The 21,512-nt window shown below is 45.2% G+C and overlaps 2 protein-coding genes across 3 annotated transcripts; both read left to right on the top strand.

Moving 5' to 3' along the window:
* Positions 1–6: 6 nt before the first annotated feature.
* Positions 7–8,906, top strand: rpp25l (ribonuclease P/MRP 25 subunit-like). Of its 2 annotated transcripts, none has more exons than XM_080471372.1 (2): positions 7–71; positions 8,095–8,846. In XM_080471372.1, the coding sequence occupies exon 2, from the start codon at positions 8,095–8,097 to the stop codon at positions 8,728–8,730; it is 636 nt and encodes a 211-aa protein (XP_080327498.1). In that variant the 5' UTR covers positions 7–71; the 3' UTR covers positions 8,731–8,846. The 2 variants fall into 2 exon arrangements, with proteins under 2 accessions (XP_080327498.1, XP_080327497.1); XM_080471371.1 differs by lacking the exon at positions 7–71 and adding an exon at positions 7,100–7,189 and having other exon boundaries at positions 8,095–8,906.
* A 505-nt stretch (positions 8,907–9,411) lies between these two features.
* LOC308114448 (gamma-aminobutyric acid type B receptor subunit 2-like) lies at positions 9,412–17,220 on the top strand (the record flags this gene model as incomplete). Its single annotated transcript, XM_080471321.1, has 16 exons — positions 9,412–9,636; positions 10,961–11,269; positions 11,365–11,466; positions 11,707–11,772; positions 11,901–12,089; positions 12,233–12,466; positions 12,568–12,628; positions 12,849–12,929; positions 13,054–13,204; positions 13,279–13,408; positions 13,586–13,684; positions 13,776–13,883; positions 14,259–14,369; positions 14,779–15,006; positions 16,304–16,467; positions 17,097–17,220. 16 exons carry the CDS (start codon positions 9,412–9,414, stop codon positions 17,218–17,220), a joined length of 2,382 nt encoding a protein of 793 aa, XP_080327447.1.
* Positions 17,221–21,512: the final 4,292 nt, after the last annotated feature.

A 21,512-nucleotide genomic window follows, 5' to 3' on the forward strand; every position in this document is an offset into this window, starting at 1 on the left:
CACGGCCATGTAGGGAGGCGCGGACGTATTGGAGCAGGAGACGCCTCCTGGCCAGGACTCCTCCTTCCAAGGTGAGGAGGAGCAGGAGGAGAAGGAGATGAAACAGCACTGCTTTGACAGGTTTATAATCAGTAGCGGCTGGAGCGTTCCTCGCATTCAGAGGAAACTCCTGATTCTGGTTCATGTTTGACTTGAATTCTTCCAGTCACATTGATGGTCTCATTTTCAAGAACATCTCAACATCTCCTGTGAGAATCTGCAGGAGGTAAAGAAACTTTTTATTTACATGTGAAGTACAAACCGTCCTGCAGGAGAAGCAAGTGAAGCTGAAGCTGCTTCCTCCTCTGTTGAGCACATTTTGAGGCACACCTCATCACCTCCTCATCACCCTGCTCAGAAACCTGTCAGGAGGCCTCACTGACGTTTTCCAGCTCCTCTTCTGACCCGCGGAGAACACCAGGAACCACTGAGCACTGGAAGTTGATGGATAGATAGATGGATAGATTTGGGAAAAGAATAGAGTGGTGGGAATGGTAAAGCCTAGTTGGAACTAGTGGATGGAGATGGTGCAGCTTCTCAAACCAAGGTTAAGAAGAAAGCAAACAGTCATCAGGGTCGGAAGGCTGCTGATAAGCGAGAGAGGGAAACAGTCATCAGGGTCGGAAGGCTGCTGATAAGAGAGAGAGGGAAACAGTCATCAGAGACGATGAGATTGATAGAACCAGCAACAACTTTAAAGATGCAAACTGCTGTTAAACCCAAAAGAAAAAAATTTAGATAGATAGATAGATAGATAGATAGATAGATAGATAGATAGATAGATAGATAGATAGATAGATAGATAGATAGATAGATAGATAGATAGATAGATAGATAGATAGATAGATAGATAGATAGCATTCCATTGGAACCACACATGGAATTGAAGTTAGTATTGATGGATTATTTCCGTAAACATGGTCACAGTCTGACAGACATCTTCTCCCCAAGTGCTGTAAAGCCAGTTAAAGTGAATTAAAACCATACGAGAGAGTAGTCTGACAAGAGGGCTGCGAGGAATACTTCATTGATTAATGTCAAATCCATAACTGAGAAGATGAAACTGTTAGCGTGAATGAAACAAGGAATGGCTTTATGCGCGTGTGCGTTTGTGTGTGTGCGTGTGTGCGTGCGTGTGTGGGTGGGTGTTCTGGCCCAATAACAGACATTATGCTGAATTTCTGTAGAAATGAACATGTGTGGAGGGAGAGTGTTTGTTCAGGCTCCCGGGGAGGAAGAGGAGGAGGAGGAGGAGGCCAACATGTCTTCCAGATTTCTATGAGTGTGTTTCTCAGGAAAAGTTAAATGAAGGCGAAAACAACTTGTGTTGTTAAAGTCTCACGCCAACCCCTATTTATGTGGTTTGGCTTGTTTCTTTTCATCAACAGCCAGCATTGCGGTGGTTTTTCAATTTTGATCTGAGTTGATCTACCGGTGGCCAGATCGATCTTGTGCAGTGGATCTAGATGATCCCGTGTTCCTGCTTTGATATTGAAGTGGAATCCAGCAGAGGTATCCAACCGCAGTAATCCAGTAGGTCAGTCCAAAAAGAACGAGCACTGTCCTGAAGTACAGGTAAGACGAAACATGCCTCAACACAAGGAACGAAGACGACCCGACCCTGAGACAAGAGGGAACGGGAGTTTGTATACTCTGGGGAAGGGAAGGACTCGGAAATGTATTGCTTAATCAGACACACAGAGGACGGAAAGACAAGAAGGACAGGTACACAACGATGGAGACCAGACAGGTGAGCATCAAAATAAAACAGGAAGAAGTAATCTCGGATAGAGGTGATGGAGACAGAAACACCTCAGATACAGAGAGATGGAGATGGAAATACTTCATATAGTGAGCTGAATCAGAGTCATCGCCTGCAGCTGCTCTACATGACTTGCGCTGTCCGAGCTGCTCATTAACTGAGAGTTTATGGAGTTTGTAGATCTTAGATACTTCACAGCTGGAGCCAAATTGCAACTGTAAACCTTGAGTTACCTCTGAGATCAGGCAGGAGGGGGGTGGCAGGGGGGGGGGGGGGGGGGGGGGGTTATAACAGCCTCACAGCGTGACTTCATCTCATGTTAATGAGAAAACACATAGGGTTCAATGTCATTGTGACGGGGTGGGATGTTTGGTTTCTCTGATGGTTCCCACATGTTCCCTCATACAGTGTGTTCTCTCTGCACTGCAGCACAACGCTGCTTCGCCATGAAGACCGTCCGAACCTGATCTTTCTCCTCTGTTTCATTAATTACAGGGAGAAATATCTACAACTCAGAACTGTGAGAGATTAGGAGTGAAAAAGCTTTACATTTCAGTTACAATGGCTTTGACCACTCACAGTGAGTGGGGTCTATTCAGGAAGAGGCAAGGCATTACAAAGCATTAACAAATTACGATACAGAAATTCTACTTCTCCCTGAGAATTCTACTTGCATGGCTGTAATTTCAGTCGAGATGACCTTGCCAACATAATGTACGTCTAAAGGTCCAATTTTTCTGGTCTCAGTAGTATTCCTGACTCCTGCTGTTGTCTGAGAGCAGACCTCACATCCTCTACTTGCTCCTCAAATGTTTTACTGCGTATAAAAAACATTGTCCAAGTACGGAATGCGTATTTCGTGTCCCGGTCCTCCGAGGCTGCTTGGGAAAGCAGATGAAATCCTGTTCCAGTCACACAGCCCCCCACAGGGGAGTGAAAGCTGTGACTTTCTTTGACTCCTCTCCAATGTTACCCTGGGAGGCTTCGCCTCAGTGGAGTACAATGAACCGAGAATTCCCACCAAGATCATCAAGTATAGCCTGAATGTGTGGAATGAGGCGCCTGTCTGGGATTGTCTTTTTGTCCAGTCCTCTGTAGTCAGTACCGTCTCACACTGCCGTGTTTCTTCCCAACACAAACCACTACAGCCGCATGTGGAGATGTGGCTTTACTTATGAAGCCTTTGTTCGATGAGTCCTGGAGGCGGTCGTTGAATTCATCATACAACGGGCGAGGAACGGTTTTCTATGTTTTCACTTCACCAGTTATCTTAATGTCCATGTTTAAATTTCTGATGTGGCTGACATCGTGTTCCCAACTCTTCCCTGACCATTTGTCTGCTTCGAACAAAGTTCAAATTGAAAATCATTTGACATTTTAAAAGCATTAATTGTCCATAATCCGGTAACATTTCAAGCTTGAACGCCCGACTGACACGTGTACCAAAGTCTGGGGTGGCTGACGTAACATGTACGAGTAATGAATGAAGTGCTGAATATGAGCACCTGGTATTAAACAGACATAAAAATAAATTGGAAAGCAAAGGAAAGAAGAAAAAAAAATCAGAATGGGTGATTTCCAAGAGTCTTCTGGCGCTGCAGCAGCCATGTCAGCAGCATACAATCCAAAATCCATACAGAGCCAGAAGCACTGATCTCACATCAGAACAATCGAAAGTGAGACGTGTCCATCTGAACGTTCCTGCCCAAACTCCAACAAAAATGGAATAAAGACAAACCCACGCTGAGTCTCTGATTCACTGCCATTTATCCAGCATCAGCAGCGGGTTTACTTCTGGCAGCAGGGTTAGAAGTTTGGCAGCGGTTAACAGAGTACATGTGTACAGTTAAAGGTACACGGTGTGGAGATCAAGAGAATTCACGAGAATAAGTTTCTTGGCCTCATAATTAATGAAAAGAAAAATTGGAAATCCACTTGTTAAAGTTGTTTTTTTATTGTATTTTATTGTTTATAAATTGTATAATTCATATTTTTATAGTGTACAATGTCATTTGCTGGCCAAGTCCTGAATGCCATTTTGTTCAAATACACACAAAATAATTCAGGGCCGTATAGAGCTCATACAAATTCACTCTTCTTAAAATCAAAAGTACTAAAATTCACTGACCGGGTACAATTTCAAACAACACAAATAATGTATACAGCAATAAACAACCAACTTCCAACAAATATTCAAAACTTGTTATTGTTAACAAAGATGGGGGTTAGAACTGGAGAGGGGATTTAAAGTTAAAACAGAAGATTTTGCACAACATTAAGTCGTTTTGTCTCTCAGTATGTGGACTAAGGTTGTGGAATGGATTGGAGGTGGAGGTGGAGCTCAGGCAGTATCCAACCACCTCCCAGTTAAAAAAAACTGTTTTCACTCTGTACAGGAAGGAGGGCGGGCTGTGACACTGGTGTAATAAGGATTTATAATGTATCTATATTACTTATATATTATTTATTTACTATTTTCCTTGTTAATTTCGATATTTTTTTAATCAATATGAACATAACTACTTGGGTGTAGAATGACTGATTGTTGAGGTGGAGAAGAGTAAATAAGCTTAAGCTTCAGCCTCCTTTTTGGATACGTTGGGGCATTAGTTATTTATTCATTTATTGTTTGCGTTGCGTTGTTATGTCTGCTTATTTTGTGTATCAATATTTATTTAAACATTTTTATTGTTGTTTTGAATAATTTAATTGGTTCCCACATGTTTGAAATAGACTTTTCATAGATTTAGCAGCAGAGTTAGATCTGGCAGAATGGGTGAATGTGATTAACGATGTAAGGCGCTTTGGGACTGCTCAAGCAGTATATAAGTGAAATCCAATTACCATTTATTATGCACAGTTCTTGGGGGTTAAACAGTAATGGCCATCAATCCGATAAACGCAGGTGGTAACGGGCTTAGTGTGGACGCTGTGCGTTTTTGCTCTTTCATAGTCAAAACCCTTAAAGGGGACATATCATGCTAAATCCACTTTTTTAGCCCTTAAATGCATGTTGTTGTATATTTAGAGTGTTTAGAAGTACAGAAAAGTTCAAAGTAGTCTCTTCAGGTGCTCCGTTGATATCTTTATATTCTGTTTTGGTCATATTTTGCGATCGGTTTCGATTTTTCTATTCTCTATTACGTTTTTTGAACAATGACGTCACAGTATTCGCAGCGGAACTGCCAAATTAGGACATCGACACTTCGAGCAATCCGCCATTTTTGTTTCTCGCTGCGATTTTGTAGTCCAACCGAAGTTACGAGAGGATAAGTCGAAATGTTCGGTTGTTGCATGTAGTAACCCACATGCTTCGTTACACCGTCTCCCAGCATCAGAACCTTTTCGAAGTGCCTGGTTGAGTTTTATTTTTCACAGAAATGTACCCACATCTGTGGGTAAGGTCATTTTTGTGTGCGCGAATCACTTCAAGGATGACTGTTTCAGCAACCTCCGCCAGTATAAAGAAGGATTTGCCGAAAGACTTCGTCTGATTGAGCGGTCAGTTCCTTCTATCTATGGAGACGACGAACAGAGCACTTCCGTAAGCTGTATATAACGCTAAAAAGTGTGATGATAAGACGTCCCTGTCATTATTTTGTTAGCATTAGCAGTTGCACCGTCTTCATATGTTAGCGCTGTGTGCTCGTTTTAGATTATAATGTAACTTCTGTGTTAAATAGTCGTTGTAATACAGGCAGTATTGTAGTAGTGGGCAGGGATGGAGAAGTTAGTATAAATATAGTAACACACCATTGCGTTACATCCATATGAAGACGTTGTTCTGCAGGTGCATCATCGTCATTTTCATCTCGCTCCGCCGGGTCCGACTCTGGCTCCAACATGTATGGCTGTTGTTGTTCCGTTGTTGACATTTTGTAAATAATGTGTGAATATAAAGTTTCTGCGCCGCTAGATAATTGTATCTGTTCTATCAAACTACAAAGATGGCCGAACAGGGTGGAGTTGAACCGAGTGTCACCTCTGCAACCTGGAGAGGAGGCGGGGTATGAAGTGTCTCATTTGCATTTGAAGAGACCGCCCCAAAACGAGTTGCTCTCAGAAGCACATCAGAAAAGGGGTAGAAAAGGGGCCTGTGGAGCTCTAATAATGAGGAATTCAGACCCAAGCATTGCAGTTCCGCTTTATATAGACCACAACTGTATGATTTATATGTAAAAAGGAAGGATTTAAAAGCATGATATGTCTCCTTTAAAGGATGTTGTCGAAGTAGAACAATCAGGAAGTCCCATGAGCGTCTAGCTGCTTCTGGGACTGACGATCCTTCTTTTAATTGGGTCTTTCTGGACACGACTGATACGCGGTACCTCTGATCAGACGCCGAATTCTAAGTATCATCTATACTATGAAAAGAAATGTTGGAAATCATGTGAGCGATTTCCTGTTGGTGGAAAATGGAACCACATAAACTAATCTGCCTCCTGGTGGTCAACGGGGGGAAGAACATAACATTAATTTGTCAGACTGCGAGGAACCCTTGTGAGTTGTGTTGAACAGAAACCGTTCTTCAAAATTTAACATCTCAGTTTGAACCCTCAATGATTGAATATGGTTGTACAGAATGTGTTTGAGACATGCTGCGTTTTAACAAGAACATGTGAATCTTTTTTCTAAGAGTTCAGTCATCATAACCTTACAGAACATGTTTCTCCAATAACGATAACATATCTGTGGTTCCCCCTGTATTATAGCTCTGGTTCTATCTGCTTTATGTCAGTGGTTCTACTTGTATTATATCTCTGGTTCTAGCTGTTTTCTAGCTGTTTTCTAGCTGTCATTTTATATGCTTCATATCTCAAAATCTGTATATATGGTTCTACCTGCTTTATATCCTTGGTTCTACCTGCCATCTATCTATCTATCTATCTATCTATCTATCTATCCATCTAGATATATATATATATTTATAGATAGCAGGTGTATATATATCTGGGTCCTCTTGCTTAATATATGGTTACATATACTTTATATCTCTGGTTCTACTTGCTTTATAACTCTACAGATATACCTGCTTTATAACGTTGGTTCCACTCGTATTAAATCAGTGGGTTTACCTGTATTACATTGATGGTTGTTTCTGCTTTCCATAACTGTATCTACCTATTGTAATTTATCTGGTTCTACGTGATTTATATCATCTTTCTACATGATTTATATCTCTGGTTGTGCCTGCTATATATTTACGTTTCTACCTGCTTTGCATCTATGGTTGTCAGAGTACTACAAGTAAAAACTACAGACCTGTTGGCGTGTTTACGACAGTTGACGTCAGTTTGCGGCGTCGTAAACATATTCTGGTCTGGATGAACTCGTGTCTGGATTGACAGGAGCCCACAGGAGCCGAACAGCGCTCATGTAGAACCTACGGTCAGTTTCTGGTTTTATCTTTTAATCCCCGTTCAACACAAAACACATTTAATCACGTGGTCTCGTCACTCCGCACGTCTCACTCCGCTGTTAGCTTGTAGCTTAGCCGCTCGCCGGTTGTTTTCACGCTCTGTGGAGAAACGACCTCCACCTGATTGATCAGAGAACTCTTGTTTCCGAACCCGCGCGACGTTTAATGATGTGAGTTCCACCTGCTGCAGGTAGTTTTCTGCTCCTCGGAGAGTTTAGAGCAGCTTCACTTTCTGAGGGGTTGAGATGAGTTCTTGGTTCTGTGAGTCTGGTTCTACCAGGAAACCCACAGTCTGAAGTGATCAAACACTCCTTTATTCTGGATCTCTGATCTGTGTGAGGCACCCAGACGTCCAAACTACACGAAACAGATTGAATAAACTATAACTTACCATACTTAATTAACCCCCGTGAGTAAATATTTGTTTTCTGCATCGCCTGATCTCATTTCTAGGATCCAGAGAGCAGCAACTTTATGACCACTGAGGACCTGATGGGGGGTCAAAGGTCATGCTCGGTCATGACCCGCATCACAAGTCCGCTTCTCTAGCCACTGGGCCACCATTGTCCTAAACTTTAAAACGTGTTTACACAAAAATCAACTAGAACCTGAATATCAGTGTTTACCACCTGTCCAGGAGGAACTTCCCCTCATCTGTAGTTCGCTGGGATAGGCTCCAGAACCCTGAAAGTTCTAGAACAGTGTTCCAGATGAATGATTTAACTTGTGCTTTAGGGCTGCGTGGAATCGGTTCAAGAGACCAGAATATTGTTCTGTATCACGATAAGATTGTTAATCTGAAGGTACCCTGCATGTCTGCCGCTTTGTTCATATTGGAGTGTGTGTGTGTGTGTGTGTGTGTGTGTGCGCGCAGATGGAGAACTACAGTAAAGCTCGCAGTGTGGAGGCTGCGTGTGCATGTCCGTTCTCCGGCCTGCCCGCCGACACGCCGCAGATCCTGGTCAAAGACGGCAGTAAGATCCGGAACCTGCTGCGCTTCGCTCTGAGCCGTGTGGAGAACAAGCCCCGTCCCCCGGGGGAGGAGGAGGGGGCGGAGCCCAGCAGGCAGCTGGTGTTCACGGCCAGTGGGAAGGGCGTGGCTAAAGCCATCACCTGCGTGGAGATGGTGAAGCGGCGCGTGAAGGGCCTGCACCAGCTGACCCGCCTGGCATACCGCACCGCCGTGGAGGTGTGGGAGCCGCTGGAACCCGCCGCCGGCCTCGACAGCCTCACGGTCAGCAGGAACGTGCCCGCCATCTGGATCCTCTTGACCACTGAGCCGCTGGACCCCGAGCAGCCCGGGTACCAGCCGCCTGGCCGCTACGACGCCCTCTGGACTCCGGGCGCCTGCAGGGAAGGGGGTGGGGCTTCTAGCGGTCCCAGGCCGGCCCACCGCAGGAAGAGAGGAGGTGGAGGTGGAGGTGGAGGTGGCAGTGGCGGTGGAGCAAGGGGAAGGGCAGGGGGCCGCCACACCGGGAGAACCAGGGAGGCTCCCAAAGGACCAAACTGACACCATGTTTGAATCCAGTGCACTGGGTGATGTGCAGCAGTGGATTGCCCTGCTGACATATATAGGACACTTTGAGCCAATCAGAGCTCGTGTTTTTTTTTCTTTTTTTTTTGTCAAAGAGGAACTTCCTCCTTCTGTCTGATTTATTTTGTACAAAACAATAAAAAACAATTGTGAAAAACAAACTCGAGAACAGCTGATTCCTTCACTGTGTCTGTGTGTCAATCTCATTCATTGACCTTCCTTGAACAACCAGTAGAGGGCGACATTCATCTGGTCTCACAAATGCACACATTTCCAGTTATTTCCACATTGAAGTATTTTCTATCTTAGTGGTTCAAACAGGAACAAATCTGATTTTATGGGAAGAAACTTTTTCAAACTTTTTTTTTGGGGTGGAGAAAGAAACTATTTTTAACATATATAAAATAGAGACGATTGAAACATTTTAACTGCCAGCAGTGTGCAGGACTTCTCACATGTTCCCAGTTACAGTCTGATAAACCGTCTACAGCAGGATGGTGAAACATATGGCCCGTGTGTGTGTGTGTGTGTGTGTGTGTGTGTGTGTGTGTGTGTGTGTGTGTGTGTGTGTGTGTGTGTGTGTGTGTGTGTGATCCTCTCAGCTTTAATCTCTCTGCAGCTCCACCTGGTAGTGGGAGGATTTGACAGGAAGTGAAGATGGCTGTGTTCTGGTGCGTTCTACTCTGCTGGCTGGCCGTCGGTCCAGCCCAGCAGTTCCAGCCTCTGCCGGTGTTCTGGATGCTGCCGGGCGGTTCCACCTCCGATTGGGGGAACCGGACCGGGGGCCTGGAACCAGCGGTCCGACTGGCTCTGCAGGACCTGAAGAACCAACCTGGACCCCTGAAGGACTACCAGATCCAGATCCAGCTGCTGGACTCTCAGGTCTGAGACCAGCAAGGACCCCAGAGACTGGGACCACCTCCTGCAGTACTTCTACTACAATTTCATAGTACTAATGTAGTAGTAGTAGTACTACTACAGTGTCTACTCATGTAGTACTTCTACAGTTTCATCATATTGGTGTAATTCTACAACAGTTTTGTAGTACTGATTTAGTAGTATTACTACTACTACAGTGTCATACTGGTGTGTAGTACTTGTAAAGTTTTATAGTACCGATTTACAACTTGTGGTTCTGATGTAGTATGTCTACTTAAGTGTCAAGTACTGATATTGTACCTCTATTACAGTTTTGTACAGCCTATGTATTTCTACTACAGTTTCATTCAATTCATTAATTCATTGAGCCACATTATTTATAGTACTGGTAGAGTTATAGTACCTGTAGAGTAATTTGTAGTCATAGAGTTAGTGTTTGTTGAAGTACTTGTACTTGTGGAGTAACCTGTAGTGTTATAGTACCAGTAGAGTAACTTGTACTTATAGAGTTAAAGTGTTTGTAGAAGTACTTGTACTTCCGGAGTAATATGTAGGGTTATAGTACCCGTAGAGTAACTTGTACTTATAGAGTTGCAGTGTTTGTAGAAGTACTTGTATTTGTGGAGTAACTTGTACTTGTGGAGTTACAGTACCTGTAGAGTAACTTGTACTTGTAGTTACAGTACCTGTATAGTAACTTGCACTTGAGGAGTTACAGTATTTGTAGAAGTATTTATAGTTGTGGAGTAACTTATACTTGTAGAGGTACTTGCACTTGTAGAGATCCGGTATTTGTACCGGTACTTGTGGAGTAACATGTACTTGTAGAGTTACAGTATTACAGTGTTTGTAGAGGTACTTGTACTTGTAGAGTTACATACCTGTAGAGGTAACTTGCATATGTACAGTTACAGTATTTGTAGAGATACCTATACTTGTGGAGTAACCTGTACTTGCAGAGTTATTTGTACTTATAGTGTTACAGTACCTGTAGAGTAACCTGCACTTGTAGAGTTACAGTATTTATAGAGGTACTTGTACTTATGGAGTTACTTGTACTTGCAGAAGTATTTGTAGAGTTACATTATCTGTATATGAACTTGTACTTGTAGAAGTACTTGTATAGTTACAGTACCTATAGAGTAACATACACTTGTAGAGTTACAGTATTTGTAGAGTTACAATACCTGTGGAGTAACATCCACTTGTAAAGTTACAGTATATGTAGAGGTACTTGTACTTGTGGAGTAATTTGTACTTGTGGATCTATTTGTACTTGTAGGATTACAGTACTTGTAGAGTAATTTGCACTTGTTCTGTTTTTCAGTGCGATCCAGCCAAAGCGCTCAGAGCTTTGTTCGATGCCATGTGGGTGGGGCCAAAGTACCTGTTGCTGTTAGGAGGGGCGTGTCCTCCTGTGACTGCCCTGATTGGCCGAGCCCTGCCTGCCCTCCACCTGGTGCAGGTGTCGTTCATGGCTCCGCCCCCCAGCCTGTCAAACAGAAAGTGGTACGGCCGCGTGTTCAGCACCGTGCCGTCCCAGCGCACCGTCAACATGGCTGCTGTCAGACTGCTACAGCACCACCGCTGGACCAGAGTGGGCGTGGTCACACAAGATGGGACCCAACTCTCCGAGGTGGAACCTGAAAACCAGAGAAACCCTCAGAACCCTGTGAGATGTTGTGGCGCCTCCTGCTGGCTTTAATTCTGGTGGTGTTTCCGTCCCTGCAGATGAACAAAGACCTGATGAGGCAACTGCTGAAGGCCAACGTCCAGTTGGTCGTCTCCCCGAGTCTCTCTGAGGACGTCTGCAGCCGCCTGAAGATGCTCAGGGTACCTGATGGCAGCGTTAGCATAGCATATAGCGGAAGCATTAGCATAGCATATAGCAACAGCATTAGCGTAGCATATAGCATCAGCATTAGCATATAGCAGCATCATTAGCATAGCATATAGCGTCAATGAAGGACCTTTAGCATATTGTCGATAGCAGGTTTCACGTAAGAGTTCCTCACCGTTAGAATTTGTTCCCTGGGTGTTTAAAGAGACTGAAATGTGAATCGTGTTTTTCAGGATCAGGATGTTCGTATCTTCATCGCACAGTTTGAAGAGGATTCTGCCTCTGAGGTTTTCTGCTGTGTGAGTTTTTCTGCTGGTTCCACCGCCAGGTTCTGTCAAAGACACAATCAGACGCCATGTGCTGTTTCTGTCGTTGTAGTGCTTCCATGTTGTTGTTGTTGTCATGTTGCCATGTGTTTGTGCCTCAGGCCTACAGGCTGAAGCTGTTTGGCGCTCGCTATCAGTGGATCGTGGCCACAGGCGGAGCAGGCGGGTGGAAGTTGGGCTGGCGGCAATCCGGCTGCAGAGCAGTCGACCTGCAGACGGCGGCAGAAGGAAGCATCCGACTGCAGCCCAGAGCGCTGAGCAACAGACACACAGCGGGAGTGTCAGGACAGGTGGCAGACTCACAACCACTGCACTGCTAATGCTAACGGACACACAAGCTTAATGCTAACAGACACACACTGCTAATGCTAACAGAGAGACACTGATGGGACAAACGCTAACAGGCTAACACATACCGCTCCTCGACCGGTAGACTCCTGAGGAGTACGAGCAGGCCTACCTCAGGGAGGTGATGGAGCAGAGGTCAGAGGTCAGCCCGCTGCACGCCTTTGCCTACGACGCCGTGTGGGTGGCGTCCAGAGCGCTGACGCAGACTGCCGAGGCGCTGAAACGCAGACACAAGTTCCACAACAAGACGTTGGGCGACGAAGAGGGCGTCAAGATGCTGCTGGAGAACCTGAAAAACACCGACTTCCATGGAGTCACTGTGAGTCAATACCTCTATATCTATACATCACCTTATATTGAGTGTTTATATACTTTTTATAAATAAATATACTGAACATACATATATACATGTGTCCACAGGGTCAGGTATCTTTCAGAAATGGAGAGAGGATGACGTCCATCGAAATCGTCCAGTTTCAAGGTCAGAACAAGTTTCTGGTGTGTGTGTGTGTGTGTGTGTGTGTGTGTGTGTGTGTGTGTGTGTGTGTGTGTGTGTGTGTGTGTGTGTGTGTGTTTGTCTTTGTGTTTAAAGTGTGTGTCTTTGTGTTTAAAGTGTGTGTGTGTGTGTGTGTGTGTGTGTGTGTGTGTGTGTGTGTGTGTGTGTGTGTGTGTGTGTGTGTGTGTGTGTCCTCTGTCTTCAGCTGGCAGTGGTGTGTTGGTTGGAGAGTTCAGCGTTTCCTCTCAGCAGCTCCGACTGAAGACTCATCTGCTGAAGTTCAAAGGTGAGGCACACACACACACACACACACACATTTCATCCTCAGAAGACTGTGGTTGTCGTCATCGATGTTGACGAGTGCAGTTGCTCGTCTTGTGCGTGTCGACGGTCGTGTTGTGTTGCTGCAGGTGTGGGACCCCCCAGAGACCACCCCGTCATCCATGTGCAGAAGGTCCGGGTTGGAGTCCCCTTGTACGCTGTCATGTCATCGGCCACAGTGGCCACCATGGTAACAACACTGACCATGCTGTGCGTGGTCACGATTGGATACAGAAAGTGGTACGTCCTCTTGTGATCCCCCCACCCCCATGATGATGATGATGATGATGATGATGATGAGGCTGTGTCTTCAGCTCTGCAGGAGACTCCCTGCTTCTCCTGGTCCTGCTGCTGCTGGGCCTCCTGCTCTGCTCCTCCTCGGTGCTGCTCTCCTGCCTCCACGTTGCTCATCTGCCTCAGGAGGTCTTCCTCCTCCTCTGCTCAGTGGGTGATACTCCTCACTAAGTAACTCACTACTTCTGTCAGTACTTTAATGCAATGAGTAACTCAGTTACAGTTACTTCACTCAGTATTTTCAATCAGAGGTGAAAACATGAAGATCTCCAGTCCCTGATCTGGTAACAGCTCCTCCTCTTCCCCCTCCTGCTCGTCCTCTTGCAGGCCCGGGTGTGGGTGCTGTCTTTGGGTCAGTCTGTGACTGTCAGTGTTCTGATTGGTTGCTCCTGGAGGCTCCACTCTGTGAGGAGGATCCAGAAGGAGGTGAAATTCACGGTAGTTTCAGGCTTTTTTTTAAACTTTGGTTACCACTCACTAACCCGCCCTCCTCCTCCTGCTCCTCTTCCTCCTGCAGCTCGCCGGACGCCTCCCGCTCGCCGCCGTCCTGCTGGATGTGCTTGTTTTGACTCTGTGGCAGGTGCTGGACCCTCCGAGGCGGGTGGAGCTTCAGCTCGGTGTTCAGGTGGGTTCTTGACCAACTGAGAACTTTCCAATCACTTCTTTCAGCCCCAGGGGCTGATGGGAAATGCGGTTCTTATGATAACGTACGGTCTGAATGAAACACTGCCATTTAAATAGAGTACATTTACTCAAGTACTTGAGTATCCAGTGTTGTAGCGTATGCTGTTCCACTGCTGCCACCTGGTGGTCACTTCAGGTTCTCTATTCTGTCCTCATGGAACAATACGACTCCAAGTGGACAGATAAGGAACAGCGGCTACTTTCTCAGTTTTTTTTTTGCTTTGTCACTGCACCGGGTCCTCTCCCGGGCCTGGACCGGGTCCGCAGGCTTTATGTTGGTCACCTGTGACTCAGTGTGAAAGTTTGTGTGTCTCAGAGAGACTCAGAAGATCCGGACTCCGTCATCAGGCTGCAGAGCGACAGCTGCAGGAGCTCCAACACGGAACTGTGGATCAGTGTGCACTGTGGATCCAAGGTTCTTCTGCTGGTACACAACTACACAACGCCGACACAATACACAACTCGACAACTACACACAACTAAACAACTGCACAGTACACAGTTACACCATGACACAATGCACAACTACATACAACTATACCACAAATATACTACACTTGTTTTGAGAAGGTTCAGGGGAGATTTCAAGGAGGTTCTAAGGAGGATCTGGGTAGATTCTGAGGAGGTTCTGGAAGGTTACAAGGAGGTTCTGGGTATATTCTGAGGAGGTTGTGGGAAGTTCCGAGGAGGGTTGTGGGAAATTCCAAGGAGGTTCTGGGAGGTTCTGAGGCGGTTGTGGGTAGATTTTTAGGAGATTCTGGGAGGTTCTGAGGAGGTTATGGGAAGGTTCTGGTAAGAAGCTCTTGCAGGTCCCTTGTCCTCTGTTTGGGTTCCAGGTTTCTGGATGTTTGCTGGCATGGAGGATCAGAGCTGTCGACTCGGGCCACCCTGCGCTTGGCGGTCAGCAGCTGGCCCTGAGCTTGACGGCGGTGACGGTCTGCAGCGTGGCGGGCTTTCTGGGTTCTGTGCTGACATCTCACAGCCCGTCCGTCAGCTTCGGCCTGAGTGGCGCCGCCGTCCTCGGCTGTAACCTCTTTGTCCTGCTCGTCCTGTTCGGCCCGAAGGTCAGAATGGCTCGGAACGTCCAAGACGGATCGTCTGCAGGACACTCAGTGACACTCAGCCTGTGTTCACAGACGTCATACCTGTGGAGGAGCAGCGGGGAGCTGCAGGAGCAGGAGCAGGAGGAGGACGAGGAAGAGGAAGAGGAAGAGGAAGAGGAAGAGGAAGAGGAAGAGGAAGAGGAGGAGGAGGAGGAGGAGGACCAGCAGCTGGACCTCATGAACCAGCAGCTGAAGAGTGTGTGTGCACAGGTATCCCATGTAACATGTACTTCTGTGTGTGTGTGTGTGCGTGTGTGCGTGTGTGTGTGTGTGTGTGTGTGTGTGTGTGTGTGTGTGTGTGTGTGTGTGTGTGTGTGTGTGTGTGTGTGTGTGTGTGTGTGTGTGTGTGTGTGTGTGTGTGTGTGTGTGTGTGTGTGTGTGTTCTGGCCTGGTAAGAGACATTATACTGAATTTCTGTAGAAGTGAACATGTGTGGAGGGAGGGTGTTTGTCCTGGCTCCTGAGGCAGGGGAGGAGGAGGAGGAGGAGGATGATGAAGGGGTGGGTGACGGCATGAACGCTATTCCGGACTTGTAGGAGTGTGTTTCCGACGAAAAGAGGAATGGAAACTCAGGCCCATTCATGTGGTTTAGCTGGACGAGATTTCTTTACCAACGGTTTTGTAAAAACCCACAACCTTGTTTTTGTATCATTGTGTTGTCATTTTGTAATTTTGTAATGTTTTTAGATTGTTGTTTTCTAATGTTGTTGTTGTATTGCTGTTTTGTAATGCATGGTAATGTTGTCATTTTGCAATGTTGATTGCATTATTTATTAATTTATTAACAGGATAACCCCTTGAGATGTGACATCTCGTTTGCGAGGGGGTCCGACAACAAGCGTCTCGAAACAATAATAATAAAATAAAATAAAATAGAAAAAAGAAAAGCTAAATGGCAAAACAACAACGACAAAAACACACAGCATGCACACAGGTCAGTAGCTTTTAGCAAACGTGCAGCCCCTCATATCTACTTTAGGAACGGGTACAAAGAAAACTAGTTTCCCATGCGCTATTCGTACCCTAATCGCTGGACGAAAGCAAGAAACGATTAAAGTCAAAAGTATAATAGTAGTAAGGTTGCTGAGGCAATATTGCCATCGTTAGCTTGCCCATTATGTTGAAATAAAACCAGCAATAGTAAAAACAACAAATACAACGAAATACACATGACAGTAATCAAAATGAAATGTTGAGTTGTGGATATACGCTGTTGCGCTGTAATGTTCTTATTTTGAAATGCTGTCGTTGTTCACAGCTGGACGTACAGATACACACCCTCAGCCTGGAGCTGAGCGACACCGTGGAGCCGGAGAGGCTGCAGCTGGAAGAACCGGGACTCCAGAACGGAACGTTCACACGTCGATCAGTCCATCAAGAAGCTCCGCCCAGTGAGAGGGACCACATCAACTCCCCAGAAGTGTGAGTGCAACACACACACACACACACACACACACACACACACACACACACACACACACACACACTTTCTTTAGTCATAACAAACTGAATTTGGAGTCCAGAAGACTTTAAAATAAATGTTTTCTGGGCATTCCTCAGGGTGTCGTTCTGGGTCCTTTACAATTTGATTCGACTGCTGCAATAGTGAGGAAATTGTGTGTGTGTGTGTGTGTGTGTGTGTGTGTGTGTGTGTGTGTGTTTGACTTGTTTAACATCAAATTTTATTTAAAGCAACCATCCCCCAACTTGATGCTGGCGATGCCCTTCTGGGGGCGCCAGAGATCACACAGAGGCTCGAGTTCTTGTCTTCTCTGTTGCCCAACCCAGATCCACACACGTGCAAGAATTCCAGAATAAGTGTGTTTGTAAACTGGAAACTGCTCAGCACTTTTATTTTGAAGGCTTCTTCTTCTCTGAGCTGGTAAGAGTGGGCGTGTCCGGCAGACGTTGTCTTCACTGGAATGTTTTATAGAATCAGAGATCAGAAGGGGGGGGGGGGGGGGGTCCACAGTCTATCTTCTGGTTTATCCTTGTTGGCGCTGTATGGTCGCTGTGGCCATTCTGACCTCCTCCATGTTTGTTCCCACCAGGATGCGGCGACGGTTCTCCATCCAGTTGCCCATCCTCCATCACTCCTACCTTCCTGTCATCGGCGGCGTCAGCTCCAGCAGCTCCAGCAACTCCAGCAGCTCTGTAGCTCCAGCAGCTCTGTAGCTGCAGCAGCTGTGCATGCTGCTGTGTTGAACAGATGTGCTGATGAATAATCCAGAGTTTGCAGTTTGTCGTAAGTTGTTCAGAAGACGAAGGTTGTGAGCCGAGCCCAGAGGACTCGTGTCCCTGCATACGTGGATCGTGTGGAACAATCCGAGCCAACACTACATGTTACATCTTCTACCACCTGAATTATTGAACGCAGGAACCTGCCGGGGCCTGAAATGGCAGTGAAACACAGAGGAGGCACAGACAGGAAGCCCCTCCACCACCACCCACCCCCTACCCTCACTAAAACCCTGGGAACGTCTCATAAACTGCACTCTGAGAACCCAGCCTGTTCCTGGGCAACATGGGACCCAGAGCTCTTTGAGATATGATCAGATGTGATCTCTCCTGCCGGTTCCTGTTCCTGATTTAGGAGACATTACATGTAAAAAAAAGGCAGTTCTGCCTTTTGTGGAAGTTAAAGGACGAGTCCTGGTCTAAAGTCACTTCCAAGTTCTTGACTGTGGTTCTGGAGGTCAAAGTAACACCATCCAGAGTTACTATGCGTTTACATCATTTGTCTCCAAGATATTTCTGTATTTATTTTTCTTCTGTATTCATCCAAGTTTCTTACAGAAAATTACAGCTCATCCAGGCTTCAATGTCTTTAAGACAAACGTCTTAAAGACGCCGGCTGTTGGAGGTTATGTGGGGCTCAAGATATATACTTGTATAATATTTTTACAGTAGCAGCCAAGAAGGCAGTCACAAGATGTTGGCTTCGTCCCGAGCCCCCCACGATGTCGGAGTGGATAGACCTAGTGAATGAGATTTATGTAATGGAATCTGTAACATTTTCAAACTGCCTTAAAAAGGACCAAATGGGTCAGTTACATCCAGTCCTTACGACCAAATTTTATTGAGGTTACTAGTATTTAGAAAGTAACATTTCTCACCCCCTTTGGTTTTGGTGTTGGATTGACATTTTTGTTTTTTTATTTTTATTTTTTTCTACGATCAACTGTGCACACTGTTTCTCTCCCTACTTCTTTTTTTTTTTTCTTGTCTCTTTCGTTTGTACAAAAAAAAAAGGAAAAAGAAAAGTGGATAATGTGATGACATGTCTTATTGTAACCTGTTGTTCTTCACCACTTTTTGAAAATAAAGAATTTAAAAAAAAAAAGACAAACGTCTAGTTTGACAAGTTGATCACTATCATCTGGTTTCATAGATTAATAGATTTGTGTATCATCTGCACAACAATGGAAGTTGATGGCGTGTTTCCTGGTAATATTACCTACAAGAAGCATGTGTAATGTGAAAAGTATGGCTCCCAACTCAGAACCCTGTGGAACTCCCTGGTTAGCTTTAGTCTGAGCTGACGAGTTATTGTTACATAAAGTGTGTGTGTGTGTGTGTGTGTGTGTGTGTGTGTGTGTGTGTGTGTGTGTGTGTGTGTGTGTGTGTGTGTGTGTGTGTGTGTGTGTGTGTGTGTGTGTGTGCGTGCGTGTGTCACTTTGCCCCTTTAAGTTTCCCTGTTACAGTTTACAGCAGCATGTTATTATCATTCAGGTCATCTGGTTTCTGTTTTACACACACACACACACACACACACACACACACACACACACACACACACACACACACCTGATGCTGATGGACTTTATGCAGATCTTTGAGATTCCGCCAGGTCACACAGCTTCCGGGACGAACATACCGACTGTACCGAGTCCACTGCAGTGTCGCCTGAACTGAACCGCGTCACTGTGACGTCACACTGCCAAACACTTCCCCATAGTGCAGCTCCAACACCTGCTTCCCTTGATTATTCAAGTTCATTGATCTTTCCTACGACCACCAGAGGGCGCCTCCGGTCCACAGACACCTGAACCACCTCTCAGTCTAGGGGTCAGTCTGGAAAAGTATATTGGGGTCTGTCTTCTGTCTTTTAGGGTTCTGTGGTGGTCTTCCTGTTGGGGTCTGTATTTTGGGGGTCTGTGTTGGTGTGTGTTTGGAGAAGGTTATGGGGGTCTGTAGAAGTCTCAGTTTCTTTTGGAGGGGGGGTCTGTCGTTGGGGGGTCTCTGTGGAGGTCTGTCTTTCAGGGTTTATTTGGGGTTTGTGTTATTGCACCTTCAGTCGGTCTCTTCTGCGAATGTTTATTTTCAGGGGTCTGCCAACACATTTTCTCTAAGCACTTTTAAACACTGAAGCTCTCTCTATTGTTCCTCCTCCCCCCCCCCCCCCTTCCTCCTGTCCTTCCTTCCTCCCCCCCTCTCTCCTCCCTTTTCTCCTCCCCCTCCCTCCCTCTGCTTTGAAGTTGGCCTCTAATTCATCGGCTAAGGGGAAGTTTAAGGGAAACCTTGATTTGATTTGTTTTCATCACCTTTAAAGGCTCTAAGATTTCAACAGTCTGATGAAGAGTTACAGCTGTGAAATGTTTCTGTAAAATACCAGGACCGGGACCTGCACCAGGACCTGGACCTGGACTCAGTCACACTCATGACTTCTGACTGATGAAAGGGTTTTTTGCTATATTTACCACTTTGAAGCAAGCCGATGAGTCCTCCAAGCTGCGGTCTGGGAAGGAAAAAAAAAACGTTTGTTTTTCTCAAACAGAATAAAAACATCATGATTTGAATAATTAATTCTTGTTTTTCTTGGATGGAAAGGTCCAGCCTGCAGAGTCTCACTCATGAAAAATGTCTCAGACACAAATTTGGCTTCAGGCCACTGGTTCTCCACTTTACCACTATTGATATCCAGCCACCCACCTTCTTAAGCCCCGTTTCCACAGTGCCCCTTGGTGCCGGTATGGGTCAGGTCGAAACCGGTTGTTGTGCGTTTCCACTGACTCAGAACCGTTACCAACCGGTACCATTGGTAACCATTTCTCGCTACCCCTCCACTTGGGGTACCAGGCACAATGTGCCGGATATGAGGGGGAGGAGCTTCAACACTGCCATCTGCTCATTGGTCCGTGACAACCGCTGTTCTCCCAGCAAGCAGCCATTTCCAATCAGAACTTCTGCAGCAATCAGGAAACTTTTTTGAAAATGTCCTCCCGTTATGGCGTCACATCCTGCATGATTACGCAACCGTTCATAACCCTGCCTACATTTCAAACCGTTCCCCGTGTAATGGAAACGCGGCACTGATACGGGTCTGGTTACGGATAGTCAACCCCCACCTGACCGGCACCGGTACCAAGGGGCACTGTGGAAACGGGGCTTAATACTGCTTAATCCTCTAAAGGGTCGCTGGTTCCAATCCCACCTCACTATGGGTAAGGCAGGAAATACCTGGACAGGTGACCAGTCCATCACAGGACAAACACACAGAGACACACGTCATGTCAAATCAGATCAAATCAGATCATAAAGTCATTTCAAATCTTTTACTTCATCTCTGGATGCAGCAGAGAGTTTGAAGGACTCAGTAAAATAATAATAATAATATAAAGCAAACAACAGAACCAGATCCTCTGTTTGTTCTCCTGAATGCTGAGGAACTTACAAAGAGTTAACGTTCGTTATCGAGCTCCTGACCAGTGAAATCTGTGTGAGTGGATGAAGATGGTCATTTAGCAGCTGTAATGCTAAAATCTGAAAAAAAAGTATTTTTTTAATCAACAATGTTTTATCATTACGTAAACAAAACATCATTTCAAAAACCTTAAAACTCACACTTTTATTTCACCTTAACTCTCCCTTACCTCTCCTGTTCACGTTCCCTTAACTCTTCCTTAACTTTCCCAGCAGGTGAACTCTTTGTGTGTAACCTCTGGCTTCATGGGCTGCCTTGCTTATTCTTTATGACATTTTGATAAATTATTTAAGTTATTTCTAAATCCCTTGTGTTTATTATATATTCGTTATTTATTTATTTCGTTTAATGCTGTCATGATGTAAATGTAAATTGTTATTATTACTATAATTCCTATGCTGTGAGTTGATGGATACCTGAACTTTTACCCTTTTTTGGGGGTATGAATAAAGTATCTTCTGTTCTACTCTACTCGACGCCCCTGCTAACTTTCCCTAAACTCCTTGTTATGTATGCGAAGTCGACTCAATGAAAAGAATGATAGTGTGGGAGATGGTTTTAAAACGTTTCATATTCTTACTCACTTGAGACTAAGATTCTCAATCGCTTGATTTAAAGCTTAATGTATTTGTAAAGCTTTACTGTAAGTCTTTTATTCATTTTTAAAACTTCAATGTTTTTTATTATTTGTTTGTCAAACTTCAATGTATTTCGTGTATTTTTTTTTGTACAGTATCTTGAAATGCCTTGTGTCTGAATGGTG

This window comes from Lipophrys pholis (genome assembly GCF_963383615.2).
Source record: "Lipophrys pholis genome assembly, chromosome: 9".
Taxonomy (NCBI): Eukaryota; Metazoa; Chordata; class Actinopteri; order Blenniiformes; family Blenniidae; genus Lipophrys; species Lipophrys pholis.